Here is a 19,193-nt window from a genome sequence, read left to right on the forward strand (position 1 = left end):
AACTGCAGATATTCAGCAGATGTTTTACTGTTTCGTTGTTCGTGAGGACTGCAGGGATTTCCTTAGGTTCCTGTGGTACCAGGATAACGATCTGAGTAAGGATTTGGTGGATTATCGCATGCGTGTTAATGTTTTCGGAAACAGTCCATCACCTGCAGTGGCAATCTTTGGTCTGAGGAAAGCAGCAGAGCACCAAGAAGTTGAATATAGCAGTGATGCGAGGTGCTTTGTAGAAAGAGACTTTTATGTAGATGACGGCCTCTGGTCTTTTGCTACAGCAGCAGAGGCCACATATTAAACAAATATGTAAGACTGCTTTCTTCCATTTGCGCAACATCTCTAAAATTAGAAATATCCTGTCTCAGAGTGATGCTGAAAAACTAGTTCATGCCTTCATTACTTCCAGGCTGGACTACTGTAATTCTTTATTATCAGGATGTCCTAAAAACTCGCTGCAAAGTCTTCAGTTAATCCAAAATGCTGCAGCAAGAGTACTGACAGGGACTAGGAAGAGAGAGCATATTTCTCCTGTTTTGGCTTCCCTTCATTGGCTTCCTGTTAAATCCAGAATTGAATTCAAAATCCTGCTCCTCACTTACAAGGTCTTAAATAATCAGGCCCCATCGTATCTTAATGACCTTGTAGTACCATATCACCCTATTAGAGCACTTCGCTCTCGCTCTGCAGGCCTACTTGTTGTCCCTAGGGTATTTAAAAGTAGAATGGGAGGGAGAGCCTTCAGTTTTCAGGCCCCTCTTCTGTGGAACCAGCTTCCAGTTTGGATTCCGGAGACAGACACTATCTCTACTTTCAAGATTAGGCTTCAAACCTTTCCTTTTTGCTAAAGCATATAGTTAGGGCTGGACCAGGTGACCCTGAATCCTCCCTTAGTTATGCTGCAATAGACGTAGGCTGCCGGGGATTCCCATGATGCATCGAGTTTTTCCTTTCCAGTCACCTTCTCACTCACTATGTGTTAATAGACCTCTCTGCATCGAATCATATCTGTTATTAATCTCTGTCTCTCTTCCACAGCATGTCTTTATCCTGTTTTCCTTCTCTCACCCCAACCGGTCGCAGCAGATGGCCGCCCCTCCCTGAGCCTGGTTCTGCCGGAGGTTTCTTCCTGTTAAAAGGGAGTTTTTCCTTCCCACTGTCGCCAAAGTGCTTGCTCATAGGGGGTCATATGATATGATTGTTGGGTTTTTCTCTGTATTTAATATTGTGCTATCTACTGTACAATATAAAGCGCCTTGAGGCGACTTTTGTTGTGATTTGGCGCTATATAAATAAAATTGAATTGAATTGAATTGAATTGAATTGTTCTGCGTCGAACAGATGTTGGCAGCATCTAACATCACTCTGCACAAAATAGCTTCAAATTGAGCAGAAGTAATGAACGCATTTCCTGCAGATCAAAGAGCAGACAATGTAAAAGACTTTAACCTCTTTGTGGATGACTTACCAGTCCAACGCAGTCTTGGAGTCGGCTGGAACATAATGACTGACACTTTCGGATTCAATATTCCTGGGAATCAAAAGCCATTTACACGCCGTGGTGTCCTGTCAACAGTAAACAGTCTGTTTGATCCTTGGGGGTTCATATCTCTTGTTGCGGTGACAGGGAGACTGATTCTAAGTGAGCTAACAACCGAGAATGCAGACTGGGATGCAGAACTCCCTGAGGCTAAAAAAGAAGGTTGGAGAAGATGGAATGAATCATTATCAGCACTAAAAAACCTGGATGTTCCACAAGCATTTGCCTCTTTCTCTGTTTCCAAAGCACAGCACACCGAATTATTGATTTTCTGTGATGCCTCTGTCAAAGCAATATCTGCAGTTGCTTATCTTAAGACAACGAATGAACAAGGTCTCCAAGAGGTGGGCTTTGTTTTTGGGATATCCAAGCTCGCTCCCAACCCAGGCCTTACAATCCCAAGACTGGAGTTGTGTGCTGCTGTCATGGCCGTTGAGATAGCCGATCTAGTAATCAGGGAGCTTGATCTGGATCTCAAGACAGTGAAATTCTACACTGACAGCAGAGTTGTATTGGGATACATACACAACGAGACTAGGAGGTTCTATGTGTATGTGAACAATAGAGTGCAGCGCATCCGGCAGTCAACACAACCAGAGCAGTGGAACTACATTCCTTCAGAACTAAATCCGGCTGATCATGGGTCACATTCTGTTCCAGTCGCCGAGCTTGCCGACACCACGTGGCTAACAGGACCAGCATTCCTAATGAAACCACCAAAGGTAGCTGCCAGTGGTGATAATGGATCAATATTTGACCTTGTGAACCCAGATGCTGACGCATGTACGTCTTGAGGTAACCTCGCTCGCCACACAAGTTAGTAGAGACAAGCTTGGCTCAAAACGCTTCCAGCGTTTTTCTAGCTGGACCACACTCAGTAAGACTGTGGCACGTCTGTGTCATATCGCTCAGTGTTTCTCTCACTCCTCAAAGAATCAAAGGTGTGTTGGATGGCATATGTGCAAAAGTGGCCTGTCAGTCGTTGACATTGTCAGAGCAGAACAGATCATCATAAAATGTGTGCAAGAAGAAATGTATTCAGAAGAACTGAAATGCATCAAAATGAAACATGACCTTCCGAAAACCAGCACTCTGTACAAACTTCGACCCATTCTTGACAGCGAAGGTATGTTAAGAATAGGTGGACGCATTGGCCAAGGACAACTTGAAAGTGGTGAAGTCCATCCGCTAATAATACCAAGCCGCAGCCATGTAGCAAGCTTGCTTGTTTGTCATCATCATCAGGCTGTGAAGCACCAGGGCAGGCATTTCACTGAAGGTGCAATTCGCAACAGTGGTCTGTGGATTGTTGGAAAGAAACATCTCATCAGCAGCATTATTCACAAGTGTGTTACATGCAGGAAACTAAGAGGAAGAACTGAGCAGCAACAAATGTCAGACCTATCCACAGAGCGCCTTCAGGCTGACCCTCCATTTTCCTATGTTGGCCTTGATGTTTTTGGACCATGGGAAATGGTGATACACCATACCAGAGGCGGTCAAGCACAAGACAAAAGGTGGGCTGTCCTTTTCACATGTATGTCCACTCGAGCCATACATATTGAGGTTATTGAAACAATGACGTCCTCAAGCTTTATAAATGCGCTCCAAAGATTTTTCTCCATCAGGGGTCATGACAAACAGCTTCGCTCGGACTGTGGGACCAATTTTACTGGAGCGTTGAAAGAGCTGAAGATGGATCCTGGCAATAAGAGCATAGAAGATTACCTTCTTCAACAAAAATGCACTTGGGTTTTCAACCCACCTCACTCCTCTCATATGGGTGGCGTTTGGGAGCGCATCATTGGAGTGGCAAGACAGATTTTAGATTCTATGTTTCTTCAGGTTGGACATGTAAAACTCACTCATGAGGTCTTAACCACTTTCATGGCCGAGGTGAGTGCCATTGTCAATGCAAGGCCGTTAATACCAGTTTCTACTGATCCTGAGGCACCTTTCATTCTAACACATCAGTGGAAAAGAGTTCAGGCCTTGGCAGATACCTTCTGGGCTAGGTGGCGCCGTGAATATTTGAGCACATTACAGAGTCGTCACAAATGGCAATCTCAGAAACCTAATCTCAAAGAAGGAGATATTGTTCTGCTCAAGGACAATCAAACCAAAAGGAATCAGTGGCCTATGGGAATTATTGTCAAGGTTGTTCCCAGCAGAGGAACTGGACTTGTCAGGAAAGTCAAAGTTAAGGTGATACGGAACCAGACAGCGAAGGTCTTCTCTAGACCAGTTTCTCAAGTAATCTTGTTGTTTTCACCACAGGACAATGACTCATCAGCAAGCTAGGGGATTGAGACTGTGGCATAAAGTGGCATATCTTTAATATGTCAGGCGGGGAGTGTCATGGAACGGACATATTATAGTTGTTTAGAAGTGTTACTACCACCTAGTGGTAACTAAGCAGAATGTCTTTTTTGTAGAGGAAGTGGTCTACAGCAGCAGTCCCCAACCTTTTTTGCGCCACGGACCGGTTTGTGCCCGACAATATTTTCACGGACCGGCCTTTAAGGTGTCGCGGATAAATACAACAAAATAAAACTAGTACCGGTACCGAAAAAAAGAAGATTTATTCATAACACACGTGAAAAGACCCAGGAAAACCGAGTTAACAAAAAAAACGATAACAAAATAATGCTAAAAACCGATAAAAACCCTGAAAACCATACATTTCACACCCGAGTCTCACTCTCGCGGCCCGGTACCAAATGACTCACGGACCGGTACTGGTCCGTGGCCCGGGGGTTGGGGACCGCTGGTCTACAGGAAGTAGTGTGCTCTTCTTCTGCTGCAGTGGAAAAATTTGTAATCTGATGGCAATCTCTGCAATCCTGGTGTTAAAGTCCACAATATTGGCTTCATCCGTAAGTTCCTATACATTTAATGTGTATTAGTAAGTTTTGACACTATTTTGGGTTAAATCATATGGAGGCAGGTAGATGCTTGTATTTTTTCAGCAGATGCTTCATTTGTGGTCATGTATCTTTCATTAGAGCAATGTTATTCTCCAGTGTAATGGAACATGTCTTCATTGTGTATTTTGTATTCCTTTTTTTTGTACAGTTTTATAAAAAAAAGAGAGAGAGAATTTATTTTCATCATTAAATCCTGCCAAACACAACAAGCGGCCTGTTTCTTGGAGGATGAAGTGCTGGGAATAAAGAATGTTAAGCTAGCTGTATAGCTGAAATTACGTTGCCTGCAACAAACTTTAGTGAGGACAGCATAATTTCAACAAAACAACTCCAGAAACCAGTGGCAGGGGATCAAGACACTTACTGGCTACACAGATAATCGCACACAAACAAACTCTCCGGATATCACCTTACCTGACACCCTAAACCAGTTCTTTGCTCGCTTTGAGCAAACTAAACAGCGATACCAGTAGCAGGAGGGACAATATCCCCATCTAGCTGGAGCAGCATCAGGTCAGAACCACACTGCGCAGAGTCAATGCAAGAAAAGCAGCTGGTCCAGACAGTGTAGCAGGAAGAGTGCTTAAAGCATGTGCAGACCAACTAGCAGAGGTTTTCACCACCATCTTCAACCTCTCACTGCTACAGTCTGTAGAACCATCCTGCTTTAAGTCAGCCACCATCGTTCCAGTGCCCAAGAAGAACACGGTGAGCTGCTTGAATGACTACCGTCCAATTGCTTTAACACCAATAATCGCCAAATGCCAGCAACAACAATAACCTGTATCTGAACACAGCCAAGACCAAGGAGATGGTAAGTGGCTTGAGAAGACCAAAGCGATTGGAGCACTCTACCCTCTACATCGATGAGGAAGAGGTAGAAAGGGTAGAAAGCTTCAAGTTCCTCGTGGTCCATATCTCGGCCGACCTTACCTGGTCCACAAACATTTCTCACCAGGTAGGAAAAGCACAACAAAGGCTGTACTTTCTCAGGAAGTTGCGTCAGGCCCATTTACCCCAAAAACAGCTAATTAACTTCCACCACTCCACCATCAATAGCCTTCTGACCTACTGCTGTACACTCTGGTTTAACTGCTCTACCATGGAGGACAAGAAAAAACTGCAGCGGTTGCTGAGGGCAGCAGAGCGGGCAATAGGCACTACACTAACCTTCCTCAGAGACTTTTATACTGGCAGACTTCAGCGGAAAGCCGGTATCATCATCAAGGACCCCTTGCACCCTGGACACTCACTTTTTTCCCTCCTTCCCTCTGGTAAATTGCTACAGGTCGATCAGGTCAACAAACAGACGCAATAAACGTTTTTACCCACAGGCTGTCAAACATGCCTAACCTCCACCCTGATTGAAGGTTAACTGAGCTGTTAACCTTTTTGGATATTTTCACTGTATTTATAAATAACATTCCTACCTCTATTTATAATCCGTATTTATTATAGTATAATGCAACCTCTAGTCTTTACCTCTTACTCAATGTACACTACCACTGATTACATTGCACCTTATATTAAACTGATCACTTGCTCCTTGGACCTGATTCTTTATATTGGACCTTACAGCTTATATAACTTGTATACAACTTGTCTATATATGTGTATGTGTGTGTGTGTGTGTGTGTGTGTGTGTGTGTGTGTGTGTGTGTGTGTGTGTGTGTGTGTGTGTACCTGCGGGAGGCAGGTCTGGTCGTCCAGTATGCGGAGGATGCCATGTGGCTTGGAGGAGATTAGCTCCAGACAGGAGTGGAAGTGCTTAAGTGGTACAGGATGCCAATGGATGTGTTCTGCACTGTACTCCTCCTGCAGGACACAGACACGGTGATACAAACTGACGTCAGTTAAATGGCATGAAAACATTTATAAAAGATGCTCACCATGCTCACACATAAAAAGTTACAAATCCTGATTTTATTTTTAAAAAACATCAGGAACTAATTTCTGCTACTTGGATGGCTGCCAATCCCTTGCTCCACTCTCACTGGTGAATAAGACCCCGAAATAAACTCATGCACTTGAGGCAACAACCTCTTCCAAGAGTTGAAGTTCGCATTCAACCCTTTTCTAGCTAAGAACCATGTTCTTGAACTTGAAGGTGCTCATTCCCCCTCCTCTACACTTTGGCTGCAAACCTTGTCAGTGAAAGCTGGGGGTCACCACCTGAAGAAGCCAACAGTACCACATTATCTTCTGAAATTCTTTGGGCCAACAACATGAAGAGCCTCCACCACTTGGCTATGCCTAAATATTTTGTCAATAAAAATTATGAATGTAATCAGTGACAAAGGGCAGTCCTGGCAGAGCCCAACACTCACCAAAAAAAATCCTATTTAATGCCAGCATTACAGACTATTCTCTTTCTGCAGATGTACAGGGTCCAAATAGCCTGTAACAATGGGTCAGACATCCCATATTCTTCCAGCAAACCCTATAGGACACTCCTCACCCCAGCGAATTGGTCCCAGGTGAGAGGCTAAACAAAGAGCAAATCGTACAACCCATCTATGATGTTGTAGGTAAAGCTCTTAAATCTTAAAGGCAAATCTTTTTTTTCTCCCAAAAGGTCAACTGAATTTAAATGTCACATTAAGTTGAAGCATTCAGTAAGTCTTGTGAAATATCTACCAGGGATTGGGGATTTTCTTTTTCCTTTTTTCTTTTGTAGTAATTCAATAATTTAATCAAGTTATAGCAGATTATTATGATATTTCTAAATAATTTATTCAGAATACGTAGAACCCGCTTGTAATGGGTGACTCTGATGGTTGATAATTTATGGGCAGTATAAAACACACTGACCTGTTCCTGAGTGATTACTGCCTTGTTGACAAAATGCTGCAGATGCTCATTGGCAAAGTTGATACAGAGCTGCTCAAAGCTGTTCACTCCCAGGTTCTGCATAAGATCACAGGACCATTGTGAATTTATCTACACAAGAATATGCTTAATTACTTGGACGTTTCCAGGCCAAAGTCCATACTGGACACTTACCTCAAATCCATAAATGTCAACTATGCCCACGGTGCTGTCCATTTCTGTGGGACTCAGCCATTCATTAATATGCTCCACCAACCAGTCAAAGAGAACAGAATACAAGGCTTTAGCAATGGCATCTCTAGAGAGGAGAAAAGAAAGGAAAACAGAGATAAAAGTCACTTTACTGCTCTCAGATAGACTGACAAAAAAATTCAAGGCTATAGAATTGAAAGAAGTGGGTTTCAACCATGGATGGTATATAAAAAGAAAAACTACTTTTGAGTGAAATTATAGGAAATATATTGTAATTTTTGAAGCTAGACCCACATCTTGATAGAGTTTAAATATATCTCTGTTCTCAGTTGCAAACATTTCCAGATCTGTGCCCACATTGAAAGACTAAATTATTCTATAAACAGAAACTTAAATTAGTGGTGTATAAACACCCTTTCATAAATACTAAATAGACTCAATGCGTCACTTTGCCCTACCTAGGTGATGTAAACAAGGATAGACTTAAGATACTAAACAAAAAACACAAATTCTGTCCCAAGTCCGCAAATTCTGAATGCTTGGGAAAATAAATAAATAAAATTAAAAAATATAAAAAGTGATTCCCCCCCCTGTTATAACATCAATTAACTCTTTGGAAAGCTGAGTTCAATTTCTCCAGCTACACCCAGGCCAGATTACTGCCAGGTGGAGTAGTCCAAAAGATCCTTAAAAGCCTAGACATTATGCCGCGATCCAAGGAAATTCAGGAACAAACGAGAAACAAAGTAATTGAGATCTCTCCATTTAGAAAAGGTTTTAAAGCCATTTCTAAAGCTGTGGGACTCCAGTGAATCAGTGAGAGCCACTATCTATAAATGGCAAAAACATTGAACAGTGGGTGAGTCTTCCCAGGAGTGGCTGGCCAACCAAAATTATCCCAAAACCGCAGTGATCACTCATCCAAGAGGTCACAAAAGACCCCAGAACAAACTCCAAAGAGCTGCAGGCCTCAGTTGCCTCACTTAAAGTCAGTGTTCATGACTCCACCATAAGAAAGAGACTGGGTAAAAAAAATGGCCTAAGACTTTTGGGAAAATACTCTGTGGACTGATGAGACAAAAGTTTAATTTTGTGGAAGGTGTGTGTCCCTGCCATTACATTTGGCATAAACGTAACAGCATTTCATAAAAGGAACATCACACCAACAGTAAAATATGGTGGTGGTAGTGTGATGGTCTGGGGCTGTTTTGCTGCTCAGAAACTGGAAGACTCGCTGTGGTAAATGGAGCGATGAGTTCTGCTGTCTACCAAAGCATTCCAAAGGAGCATGTCCGGACATCTGTTCATGACCTCAAGTTGAAGTGTACTTGGGTTCTACAGCTGGACAAGAATCTAAAACACACCAGCAAGTCCACCTTTGAATGGCTTTTGAAAAAAAAAGAAGACTAGTCAAAGTCCTGACCTGAATCCAATTAAGATGCTGTGGCATGACCTTAAATAGGTGGTAATGTTTGAAAACCCTCCAATGTTGCTGAATTACAACAATTCTGCAATGACGAGTCTGCCAAAATTCCTCCACAGTGCTGTTCAAGACTCATTAACAGTTATCGTAAAAACTTGATTGCAGTTGTTGCTGCTAAAGGATGCCCAACCAGTTATTATGTTTAGGAAGCAATCACTTTTTTACACAGAGCCATGTAGGTCATGGGATGTTCACCTATCATGACCATTGTCCCTAGTCGTTACCAGACGTACTAGTCATTTAATCCAATTGTTTTACATTTTAATTGATACCCAATGCTAGTAAATTGTCATGTCCTAATGTTATGCAGTCATCGGCCATCAGATGGAGCATCGTTGTTGAGAAATGCATTAATTTGGTGATCTCAGCTTGATCTTTTTGTTAACACTAATATTCTTAGTTCTCTAAGTATTATTGCTAGTTAAAGAAGAAAAAATCTGATTGCTGATACAAGTGACAGAAAGGTGTAACATGGTGGACTAGTGTTCCCTGTATTAATTCATCTCCATGTTATTGTGTGACGTTGCACTGGTTTGGGAGTGGTTGTGTGTGTCACAATTGCGGTGAGCCAATGGCTGTAATGGGGTTGGACTAATTGGAGGCAGGTGTAACTGATTGCAGTGATATGCTAGTCTACTTATGGCCCACACTACAAACACTGCCGTGTTACTTTGTCTCTCTGTGCAGGTATGTAATGTGATAAAATCTAGGATGACCTGATATGTTTGGGATGGATGGTTTGTTCCACTGCGAATTGTATAGTGAAACTGGTGTTACTTTGTCTCTCTGTGCAGGCCAGGGCTTATTATATGCTGCAGCCTAAAGGTAGTTAAGTTACGGAGGTTGGAGTGATTGCTGGCCGTCTTCTTACAGGTTGGTGGGTCTTAGAGGACAACTGCTACCCCTGCTAAAGTGATCGACGTCTGGAGGTCAACTGACTGTTTTTTTTTACTTTGTACTCAAATGGGACACTGGACTGTTTTATCTTTTATTTTTGGATTACTAAATTAATAAATTATGCTGCTCCTCTATATCTAAAGGAGACAGTTGTCTCCTGGGTAAGATGTTCCAACCAGGCATGCCCTTCTGGGAGAACACTAGTAGTTAGACACAGTAGATGCTGGAGAGATTATATCTATCGGATGGCCTGAAAACGCCTTGATGTTCCCCAGGTGGGCTGGAGGAGAAAGGGAAGTCTTGGAGGAAGAAAATGGATGGATGATTTTATTCTTTATTACTGAAGAATGTGATCAATCATGAAGAAATAGCTTAGTTTTCGTACCTTGATTCTATGGCACTTTCCACAGACAGGGGGCAGTAGATCCTGTCATACGTGGTCTCCTGCGGACAAAAAACTAATCAATAAAAACAAGCTAGTGCTACATATACAACCTGTGACTTGTGGTTTAATTTCTCAGGGTGTTTTCCAAGAACAGAGGTTACCCAGGTAGCTGTGTTTCTGCTATTAATTGTGTCACTGCCTAGCTACCACATTTTGAATATGGCCTTCATTAATTGAGATGCTAATGCTTAAGTAAAACCTGGATATTATTATCCCTGGCAACAGACAGCAGACAATAAACTGAGTCACTTGATTCCCTTTTTTCCTGGAAACTCTTTGTGGGGGAGCTGTCATTTCATGTCATAAAGGACTTTTGTATGTATATTGGTATAATCAGGCATCATATCCATTTCTGTCTTTTAAATTTTTAAAAAATTATTATTCTCGACCTTGGGACTTCCAGGCCATACTCGGCACAGATGCTCCTGTATACTATGCCGGTCACTTGGTTATGGCGTTCCATGTTTGCCCTGCCTGCTAGCATCTTGCACCCTGCTGTTATGTGGTGGATTGTTTCAGGGGCATCTTTCCACAGCCTGCACCTGGGGTCTTGCCTGGTGTGATAAACCCCAGCCTCTATGGATCTTGTTCTCAGAGCTTTTTTCTGTGCTGCCATGATTAGTCCCTCTGTGCTGTCTTTCAGTCCAGCTTTGTCCAGCCACTTGTAGGACTTCTGAATGTCAGTCACTTCCTCTATCTACCGGTGGTACATACCATCCAGGGGCCTATCCTGCCATGATGGTTCCTCCTCTGCCTTGGGTTTCTGCTGCATGGGGTATTCATTGAGCATGTGGACATCACTAGCCGGACGTAGAGGACGGGGGACGTGAGGGTCCTGCTACGCCTGAGGTCAACCTGCAGTCCGGTCCTTGCCAGAGGCCAGGGCACCACCTGGACCTACCTCATTCCGCTGGAGCTCAGAGTGGTCCTGTGCATCAGCCACCTGCCAAGTCGCCTGTGAGCCTCAGCTCATGTCCGCGCCTGCTGTGCCAGACCCCCGTCGAGCTGCCTGTAAGCTCCGACTCATGGCCATGATTGCTGATTCAGTTTGGCCGGATGGCTCATTGGCCTCAGTCGGGGGATGGTGGTGTGTGGCAGGGCATGGTCTGCAGTGACACTGCAGGGGAGGCAGATGCACCTACATGGCATCCACAATCACACCTCGCCGTCTTAAATACTATGAACTCTAACTATTGTGGTTGTTTTTGTCAAAAGGGTGAACTGCGAGCTGAAAAGCTTCAGCCGGTGTGTAAACAGCCATGAATAAAGATGAATGTATGGATGGGTCTGCCATGTGTTCTTTTCAGTGGTGCTGAAACCCATGATTGGGGCACGGCAGACCCAGGATTGGGCCAGCTAGGGAAGGAGCTGGCCTAAATGGACTGGTTCTTATATAGCGCTTTTCTACTCTATCTGAGCACTCAAAGCGCTTTACACAACTCATTCATTCACCTAATCACACCCATTCACACAAGCACTTTTCTATGTTTTTAGAGCTGTCTAACTAACATTCTTACACACATTCACACTCCAATGGATGCATCGGAGAGCAACCTGGGGTTAGTATCTTGCCCAAGGATATTTGGCATGCAGATTGGAGCAGACTAGGATCGAACCACCTACCTTCCGGTTAGTAGGTCTACCACCTGAGCTTTAGCCACCCCACTGAGGGTGGTGAGCTAGTGGCTATGCAGAGGGAGCCGGCAGCGGGAAGAACTCCAGCACCAGATCGAGCGCTGGATGCAGGTGATCGAGAGTCTGGCAACTCGGATCTGGTCCTGGCCGACACCACTGCCACAGCAACTGGGGACTGTGGGGGAGTGGCTGAGGCCCGGATTGCTCTGGCGCCTTTGCCGGTCTGCAGGGTGAGCCCAGCTAGGGCACAGCCTACCTCCGCACCTGTACCCACTCCATGGGTGAGACCGGCTGGTGCCAGGCAGGTGGATGCACCCACTCCCACTACCTGGAGGAAGGCAGCCGAGCTGGAGGTCGGGGCATGCGAGGGAGCTGCTCAGCCGGCGCCGGAGGTTGGGGTGCATGAGGGACCTCACCAGCTGGAGGTGGAGGACGAGGTGTGCGAGGGACCTCACCAGCCGGAGGTGGGGGACGAGGTGTGCGAGGGACCTCACCAGCCAGAGGTGGGGGACGAGGTGCACGAGGATCCTAAGCTGCCTGTAAGCTCTGATGTCTAAATTGCAACAGCTGTGAATAAAGATGCTGAAAAGCATGCAAATGTGGATGGATTCACCGTGGTTCTGTTATACTAATATTTCAGTTTTAGAATGTTATATGTTATAATGTTATTATATTTAGTTATTATATTCTAACTGTGTAAATGAAACTGGTAAACCTCTTCGAGGGTTGGGAGAAAAGAAAGTACTAGCCAGAAGAAAGTTGTGCATCAGAACCTGATCATGCTAGTGATCCTTCTTCCCTTGCTTAAAACTGCCTCCCAGTGGGAGATCAGTGCATCTTTGTTGTCCAGCCCAATGGGACTTGACGAAAAAGTCCTTAATGTAGCTATTGCTGTGGAGTACAGGACTGGCATATGTGGGCCCATCTTGCCTTCCGGCCAGGTGGACATGGACAATGCTGGTCAGTCCAGGAATTTTGATGCTGCTTGTGTTCCACCTAATGATGTCATGTTTTCTGAGACACTGGCTGACCAGTCCTGTCCAGTCCTGACCCATCAGGAGAGAACAAAAGTCACACTGTGTAAGAGAGCTAGATATTACTAATAATTAATGATTGAATACAAGGTGCTATATGATCACAGAGTGAAAAGATGTGAATGAAGAAATGCTCAATGCATCATGGGAAGCTTGCAGAATCCTAGGCCACTTGCAGCATAACTAAGGAAGGGTTCGGGTTCACTTGATCCAGCCCTTACTATGAGCTTTGTCTAAAAGGAAAGCTTTAAGCTTAATCTAAAGTAGAGAGGCTATCTGTCTCCTGATCAGCCCTGAACTGCTGAGGCATGGACTTCAACCCTGAAACTTCTGAAGGTGTGCTGTAGAATGTTCTTTCCATGAGCATTAGATGGCCTGTTTGGGTAGGTGGTATAGGTTAAAGTAACATCCACTTGGATGACAGGACCTAAGGTTTCTCATTGCCCAAAGCATTACACTGCTTCCGTCTGCTTACCTTCTTCCCATAGTACACACAGGCACTTGCACTTGGGTATGCCAGTATCTTGACATTATTGTAATGTGGCTGGCTGCAATAAGGTTGTCCACTTTATCTTAAGTGAGTCATTACCTTTCTTCAGTTTTCTAATAGCCAGTCAAGTGCTAAATAATTTGATCTTGCTTCCTTTAAAGATACGCTATTGGTATCTAGTACTAGCAAAGGTACTGACAAAAGACTGTGCTTCATCTTTCCAAAATTTTACTTTCTTGTTCTACTGTGCCTACATATTAAGTGTCAGAAAGAACCAATAAGCACCAATAAGAACCAATAATGATGTTACAAGTTAAATTCAGAAGATGGGAGACAGAATAAATCTTATGTTGGTGTTTGGCTACTAACGGTAACTCTGTGAGTGATCACAGTCTGAAGAGCCTCAGAGGAAATCTGCAACAGTGAGCCCACCCTCCTGGCCTCGGCCTCACTGAAGAGTTGAGCCACCTCAAATGAATCACTCTGAAATGACAGGATTGGATGTATGACATTAATCTCTAATCTGTCTCTCATTCTCTCTCCTCCATGAATACCTCATATGAGCTGAAGCAAATGTTGCCAAGCTGTAGGATAGAGGAGAGGATGGCCCAGACAGTGGAGACCTGCTCAGCATGGAGTCCTATGATGTCAAAGCATTGAATCAAAAGCTGAAAGTCCTGTTTGTCCTGCTTCTCCTTCAGCTCACAGGTACCACCCTTTAGGAGGACAGAGGAAAAAAGGCTAGCACATAATGATTGAAAAGATATGGAAAACTCATGAAAAACAAAGTATTCTGTGTGAAATACTTGGTTTAGGTAGTAATACGTCTCAGCTTCCTGCAGGTAGAGCTCTTGTTTGTCCCAGCCATTCATACCTGCCAGCAGTTCATAGAACACATGGTAATTCCTCTCCTCATTTGCCTACATGGAAAATGAGAAAACAACTAAGAATTAAAGTCATGACTTCTATGTGCTTACCAAAAAAACAAACAAAAAAACAGAGTAAAACGCATTTTCACATGTTCACTCCATGTAAGCAGGAAACACTGATGAAAGATAAATTATAATTTTAAATACTGAGTTAAGAAGTTGAGAGCCAAGGCAAGATCAAAGGATGACAGACAAACAGGTGGGTGGCGCGATTGCCCCTGCTGTCATCCTCCTTGGGCTCTGGGGGAGCATGTCCTGTGGGTCAGGGCTATATCTTCCCACACCCACTAAGGACATTTACATGGAGAAACCTTATGAACACAAGCGCACTCACACACACGAGTGTGCACACAGGTATACAAGCAGATACACACAGACGGCACTGTATCTTGGTCAGGTACTGGCTCTAAACATATATATACATATACATATATATACATTTAATATTTATTATTTACTGTTTTGCGTATGGTGGTTGTTACTGTGTTGTTTTTGCTTGTTTTTTTCAGCACGTGGTGCAGCAGATTTTTAGTCCGTTTTCTCACTCTCTCAAACCGTCTTCTCCTCTATTTTTCTCTCCCTCTCCTTCTGTTAACATTCTTCCCAATTTCTCTTTCACTTTTCTTTCTCTTTCCCATCCCCAGTCCTGTCTGTTCTGATAGTAATAACTTAAAATAATCCTAATAAAAGTCTAGTAAACTATGAAAACTATGACTAAGTGGACCAGTATAGCAAAAGTGGTAACGGTCACTTGGGAAAGTAAGTCTGTTGGGCATTTTTCTTGGCCTTCAGACAGTAATTCTGATTTCTACACTGCCGGATAGGAAAGGCAAAAAACAAAAAAAACAAAAAAAAAGGCAGAAAAAAAGGAACACGCCTCCTAGGGTGGGGACTGACCAAGTAAGTTCCTGTGGGACTTCAAGATAGAGACAGATAAACCAGTGATGGCCAACCAACCAGACAGTAATAGACAAGCAGAGGAAGACAGCCCTAGTAATAGCTGTAGCTCTACCAAGTGACAGGAAAATTAGGAAAAAGGAACACAGCTGGAGAAATACCAAGAAAAGAAAAGATGTGAAGGGTGATCCCTGTGGTAATGTAAAGTTTCTAAAGACTCGAAATAAATACTGTCCAGTACACCTCATGCCCCTATATAGACTCAGGTATCTGTGTCTAAATAGACCCATTTCTTTTAAACTTCTGTAGCTTTACTGTAGATTTTCATAGTGTAGAATAAACAGCAGTGGGTGAGAACAAAGGTTGCTTTAATTCACATTTAAGCATGTTGAACAAGTGGTTTGATTAAGGATTCTTTAAGGAGATAATTTTTTTTGTCGCATTACCCTTTAACATGAAAGTTAATTTATATAATGCTTCAAAATATCTGCAAATATAGTGCTCAGATTCAATTTGGCCAGAAAGAGAGAGGGACATACATCTTTAGGATTCCTTCTCTGGGAATCTTGGGAAATTTACTTCTGGCACTGGAGAAAATGTATCCCTTGTGTCATTAGAATTCTTTCTCTGGGCAGTCATAACAATTATTAAGACATTTAAGTCAGGACCAGAGTGGTTGACACACTGACCCATGGCTGCTGTGACAGTTTGAATCTGATCAAAATTGTATCTCTTTGAAAAGTAACAACACACCTTAATTAATACTCTCACCTGAAAAACAACCCTGGACTTCTCAAGGAGATATTTGGAGAGTGAGGTCCCTACAACAATTCCTCTGCCAACCAAGAGGAGAGACAAATAAAACAGCTACAACCAGTCATCCCCAGGGCTAGTAACACCAGAAAAATGGAAAAATGCAAAGACACAAAGAGTTAAGTTTGGCAAACTCACTGAAGAATGTGGATGTGGAGGTACTTGCCAAAGCGGCTGGAGTTGCTGTTGAGGATGGTTTTGGCATTCCCAAAACTCTCTAGGATTGGAAAGACCTCCATGGGCTATTTAGAGAAGAGAAAGAAAACGGTAAGAAACAGACAAAAATAGCTGAAAGATGAACATACTTTGACATACCTGTCGGAGGTTGTAATTTCTGCCCTTGTACATCGAGCTGAGGTAGTGGACTATAAGTTTGGTAGCTTCAGTCTTCCCTGAACCACTTTGGCCACTACACAGAAAGGTTAGGACAAATTTACAGACAATTACATAATATGACAAAATCCTACTTTTGATGCTGAAGGAAAATCTGTAGACTATCAGCTGTTGGAACTATAAATGTCAGTATAAAACCTGAAACCATTCACTATCAGTCGAGATGCAGAATTGTAGCTGGGATGGAAGTGGATGACCCACTAACCATGACTCACACCACTACAGAGGCAGGTGTAGCTCAGGTGGCAGAGCAGGTCATCTACTAATCGGTGGTTCGATTCCTGAATTCTCTAGTCTGCATGCCAAATATCCTTGGGCAAGACACTAATCCCAAGTTGCTATCCAATACATCCACAAGTAAAAAATCTTAAAATAAATGGCCTACTCTTCTGTTGGCCTACCAACCACAGGAAGCACCAACTCCTGGTGGTGAGTTAGATAAGGTGTGTCTCATGTGTGTTGTTCCAGACATGGGGAATATATAATGATATCATCCAAATATATGAAACAAATTTTACCCCACAGCTCCCCCAGAATGAGTTCCATCAACTGCTGGAAGGTGGCTGGTGCATTTTTACTCCAAATGGCATCACCTTGAACTGATACACGGAAAATAGACAAATGAAAGCATGTTTGTCCCAACTGTCATTGTCCATCTCGACTTGCCAGTCCATTGTTGAGATGTATGTTGAGATGTGAATATGATGGCTCCGGACAAAGATTCCGGAGTTAGGCAAAGGATACCCAGCTGTATGGTTTTCTGCATATATGCATTTATGTTCCTGTACTCTACACAGAATCTTGGTTTCAGGTCAGATTTTTGGGGGTGGGTGGAGGTGAGCTTCTTTTTATTTACGATTCTCATGTGCAGTTATATACACAATTCAATAAAAACAAAACAAGTATTTTTCACAGGAGTCTTGAAGGGGTTAGCTGGAGTATAACATGGAATGTTTGCAAAATGGGAGTTTACATGGTGTTAGGATTTGTCCAGAACTACATTTTGATAAATATAAAGGTACACTGTCTTGCGTGTGTGTGTGTGTGTGTGTGTGTGTGTGTGTGTGTGTGTGTGTGTGTGTGTGTGTGTGTGTGTGTGGTGGGGGTGGGGGGGGGGCATCATTCATTGGAGATCATCGTGTTAGTATCCAATTTCAAATGTAAAAGAATCCATCCACCACTTTAATCACACTCTAGATTTTGTTCTGACATATAACAAAGTTATATCAGTGGAAATCTGTGGTTTGCTCTCATCATCAAGATCTCTTTGGTTCCACTTGCCATGTCTTTGTAAGACGGAGAAAAGGTGAATGCTCTCTCCTCCATGCTTCCACTGTGACGCATGGAGGAGAATGTGTGATGGTGTGGGGGTGCTTTGCTAGTGACACAGTTGGGCATTTATTCAAAATTGAAGGCACACTGAACCAGCATGGCTACCACAGCATCCCGCAGTGACATGCCATCCCACCAGGTTTGCGTTTAGTTGGACAATCATTTCTGTTTTTAATGACCCCAAACACACCACCAGGCTGTGTAAGGGTGGTCTGACTAAGAAGGAGCATGATGGAGTACTGTGCCAGGTGGCCTGGCCTCCACAGTAACCTGAGATGGACCGCAGAGTGAAGGCAAAAGAGCCAACAAGTACTCAGCATCTCTGGGAACTTCTTCAAGACTGTCTACCTGAGGGCACGAGTCAGAACAGGCCGTGGATGGAGTGTGAGGTGTGCCTGATAATGTTTTTTTGCCCTTGATGAGGAGAGTTGTTTGGCCAGTCCCTCAATATATGGCAGCATGGCCCTAATAGTCCTCTCAGCTGACCTCACCACTCTTCTCAGCCCCTTTTTGTCTGAAGCACTGCTGTTCTCGTGCAGAGAGAGACTGCTTGACAGCCTTTGTCGAAGCTGGTGAAAACTTCTGGACTCAGATGTGGCCTCTTCAGCCTCCTCAAAAAGCTGTTGGTTGGCTTTCTTGACCAGGGAGGAAGTGTGCTGGGATTCCCAGGAATTTCCAGTGCTGCAGGCTCTCTACTGCAGTGCTGTTGATGTAGAGTGCTGTGAACGTGGGTCACTTCTTCCTTAAGTTGATCACCTTGGCGTTATCCACATTCAGGAGCAAGTTGTTGTTGGTACACCACTCCATGAAAAGCTCCACTGCTTCCTTATAGTAGGTCTCATTGTCGTCCTTGATGAGACCCACCACTGTTGTGTCGTATGCATACTTAATGATATGTCGTATGCATATCATTAAGTATGTTACAAATCATATCATTAAGTAATGATATGATTTGTACCAAATTTTGCACAACAGTCCTGCATCACAGTGAAACAGCTTTAGTGAAATTTACAAATGATCTTCTTATGCCCTATAACAGCAGACTCATCTCTTTGGTTGTTGCTTGTTTTGCTAGACCTCAGTACAGTGTTCAGTACTGTTGATCATAATATTTTATTACAGCGATTAGAACATGCTGTAGATATTAAAGGTACTGCCCTGCAGTGGTTTGAGTCATATCTATCAAATAGACTCTAATTTGTTCATGTAAATGGAGAGTCCTCTTCACACACTAAGGTTAATTATGGAGTTCCACAGGGTTAGAAGACATAGCATACATTTTCCTCCTTTGGTCAGCTTATTATCCCAGCGTGGTATCTGATAGTGGATTCTTCATGGTTCCCATTTGCCTGTGGGGTTC

At 43.4% G+C, this 19,193-nt stretch overlaps 1 protein-coding gene across 1 annotated transcript in view; it reads right to left on the reverse strand.

Annotated features, from left to right (window-relative positions):
• myo15b (myosin XVB) overlaps nt 1-19,193 on the reverse strand; it is a 162,103-nt gene that overhangs the window by 120,075 nt on the left and 22,835 nt on the right. Inside the window, exons 7-16 of the mRNA XM_065471583.1 lie at nt 16,424-16,517; nt 16,247-16,350; nt 16,067-16,130; nt 14,276-14,389; nt 14,024-14,185; nt 13,839-13,952; nt 10,251-10,309; nt 7,468-7,591; nt 7,276-7,371; nt 6,148-6,279 (exon numbers count right to left, since the gene is read on the reverse strand). Of these exons, the coding sequence (XP_065327655.1) occupies nt 6,148-6,279; nt 7,276-7,371; nt 7,468-7,591; nt 10,251-10,309; nt 13,839-13,952; nt 14,024-14,185; nt 14,276-14,389; nt 16,067-16,130; nt 16,247-16,350; nt 16,424-16,517 (1,063 nt within the window). The remainder of the gene's footprint in view (nt 1-6,147; nt 6,280-7,275; nt 7,372-7,467; nt 7,592-10,250; nt 10,310-13,838; nt 13,953-14,023; nt 14,186-14,275; nt 14,390-16,066; nt 16,131-16,246; nt 16,351-16,423; nt 16,518-19,193) is intronic.

This window comes from Pelmatolapia mariae, linkage group LG8 (assembly GCF_036321145.2).
Source record: "Pelmatolapia mariae isolate MD_Pm_ZW linkage group LG8, Pm_UMD_F_2, whole genome shotgun sequence".
Classification (NCBI taxonomy): domain Eukaryota; kingdom Metazoa; phylum Chordata; class Actinopteri; order Cichliformes; family Cichlidae; genus Pelmatolapia; species Pelmatolapia mariae.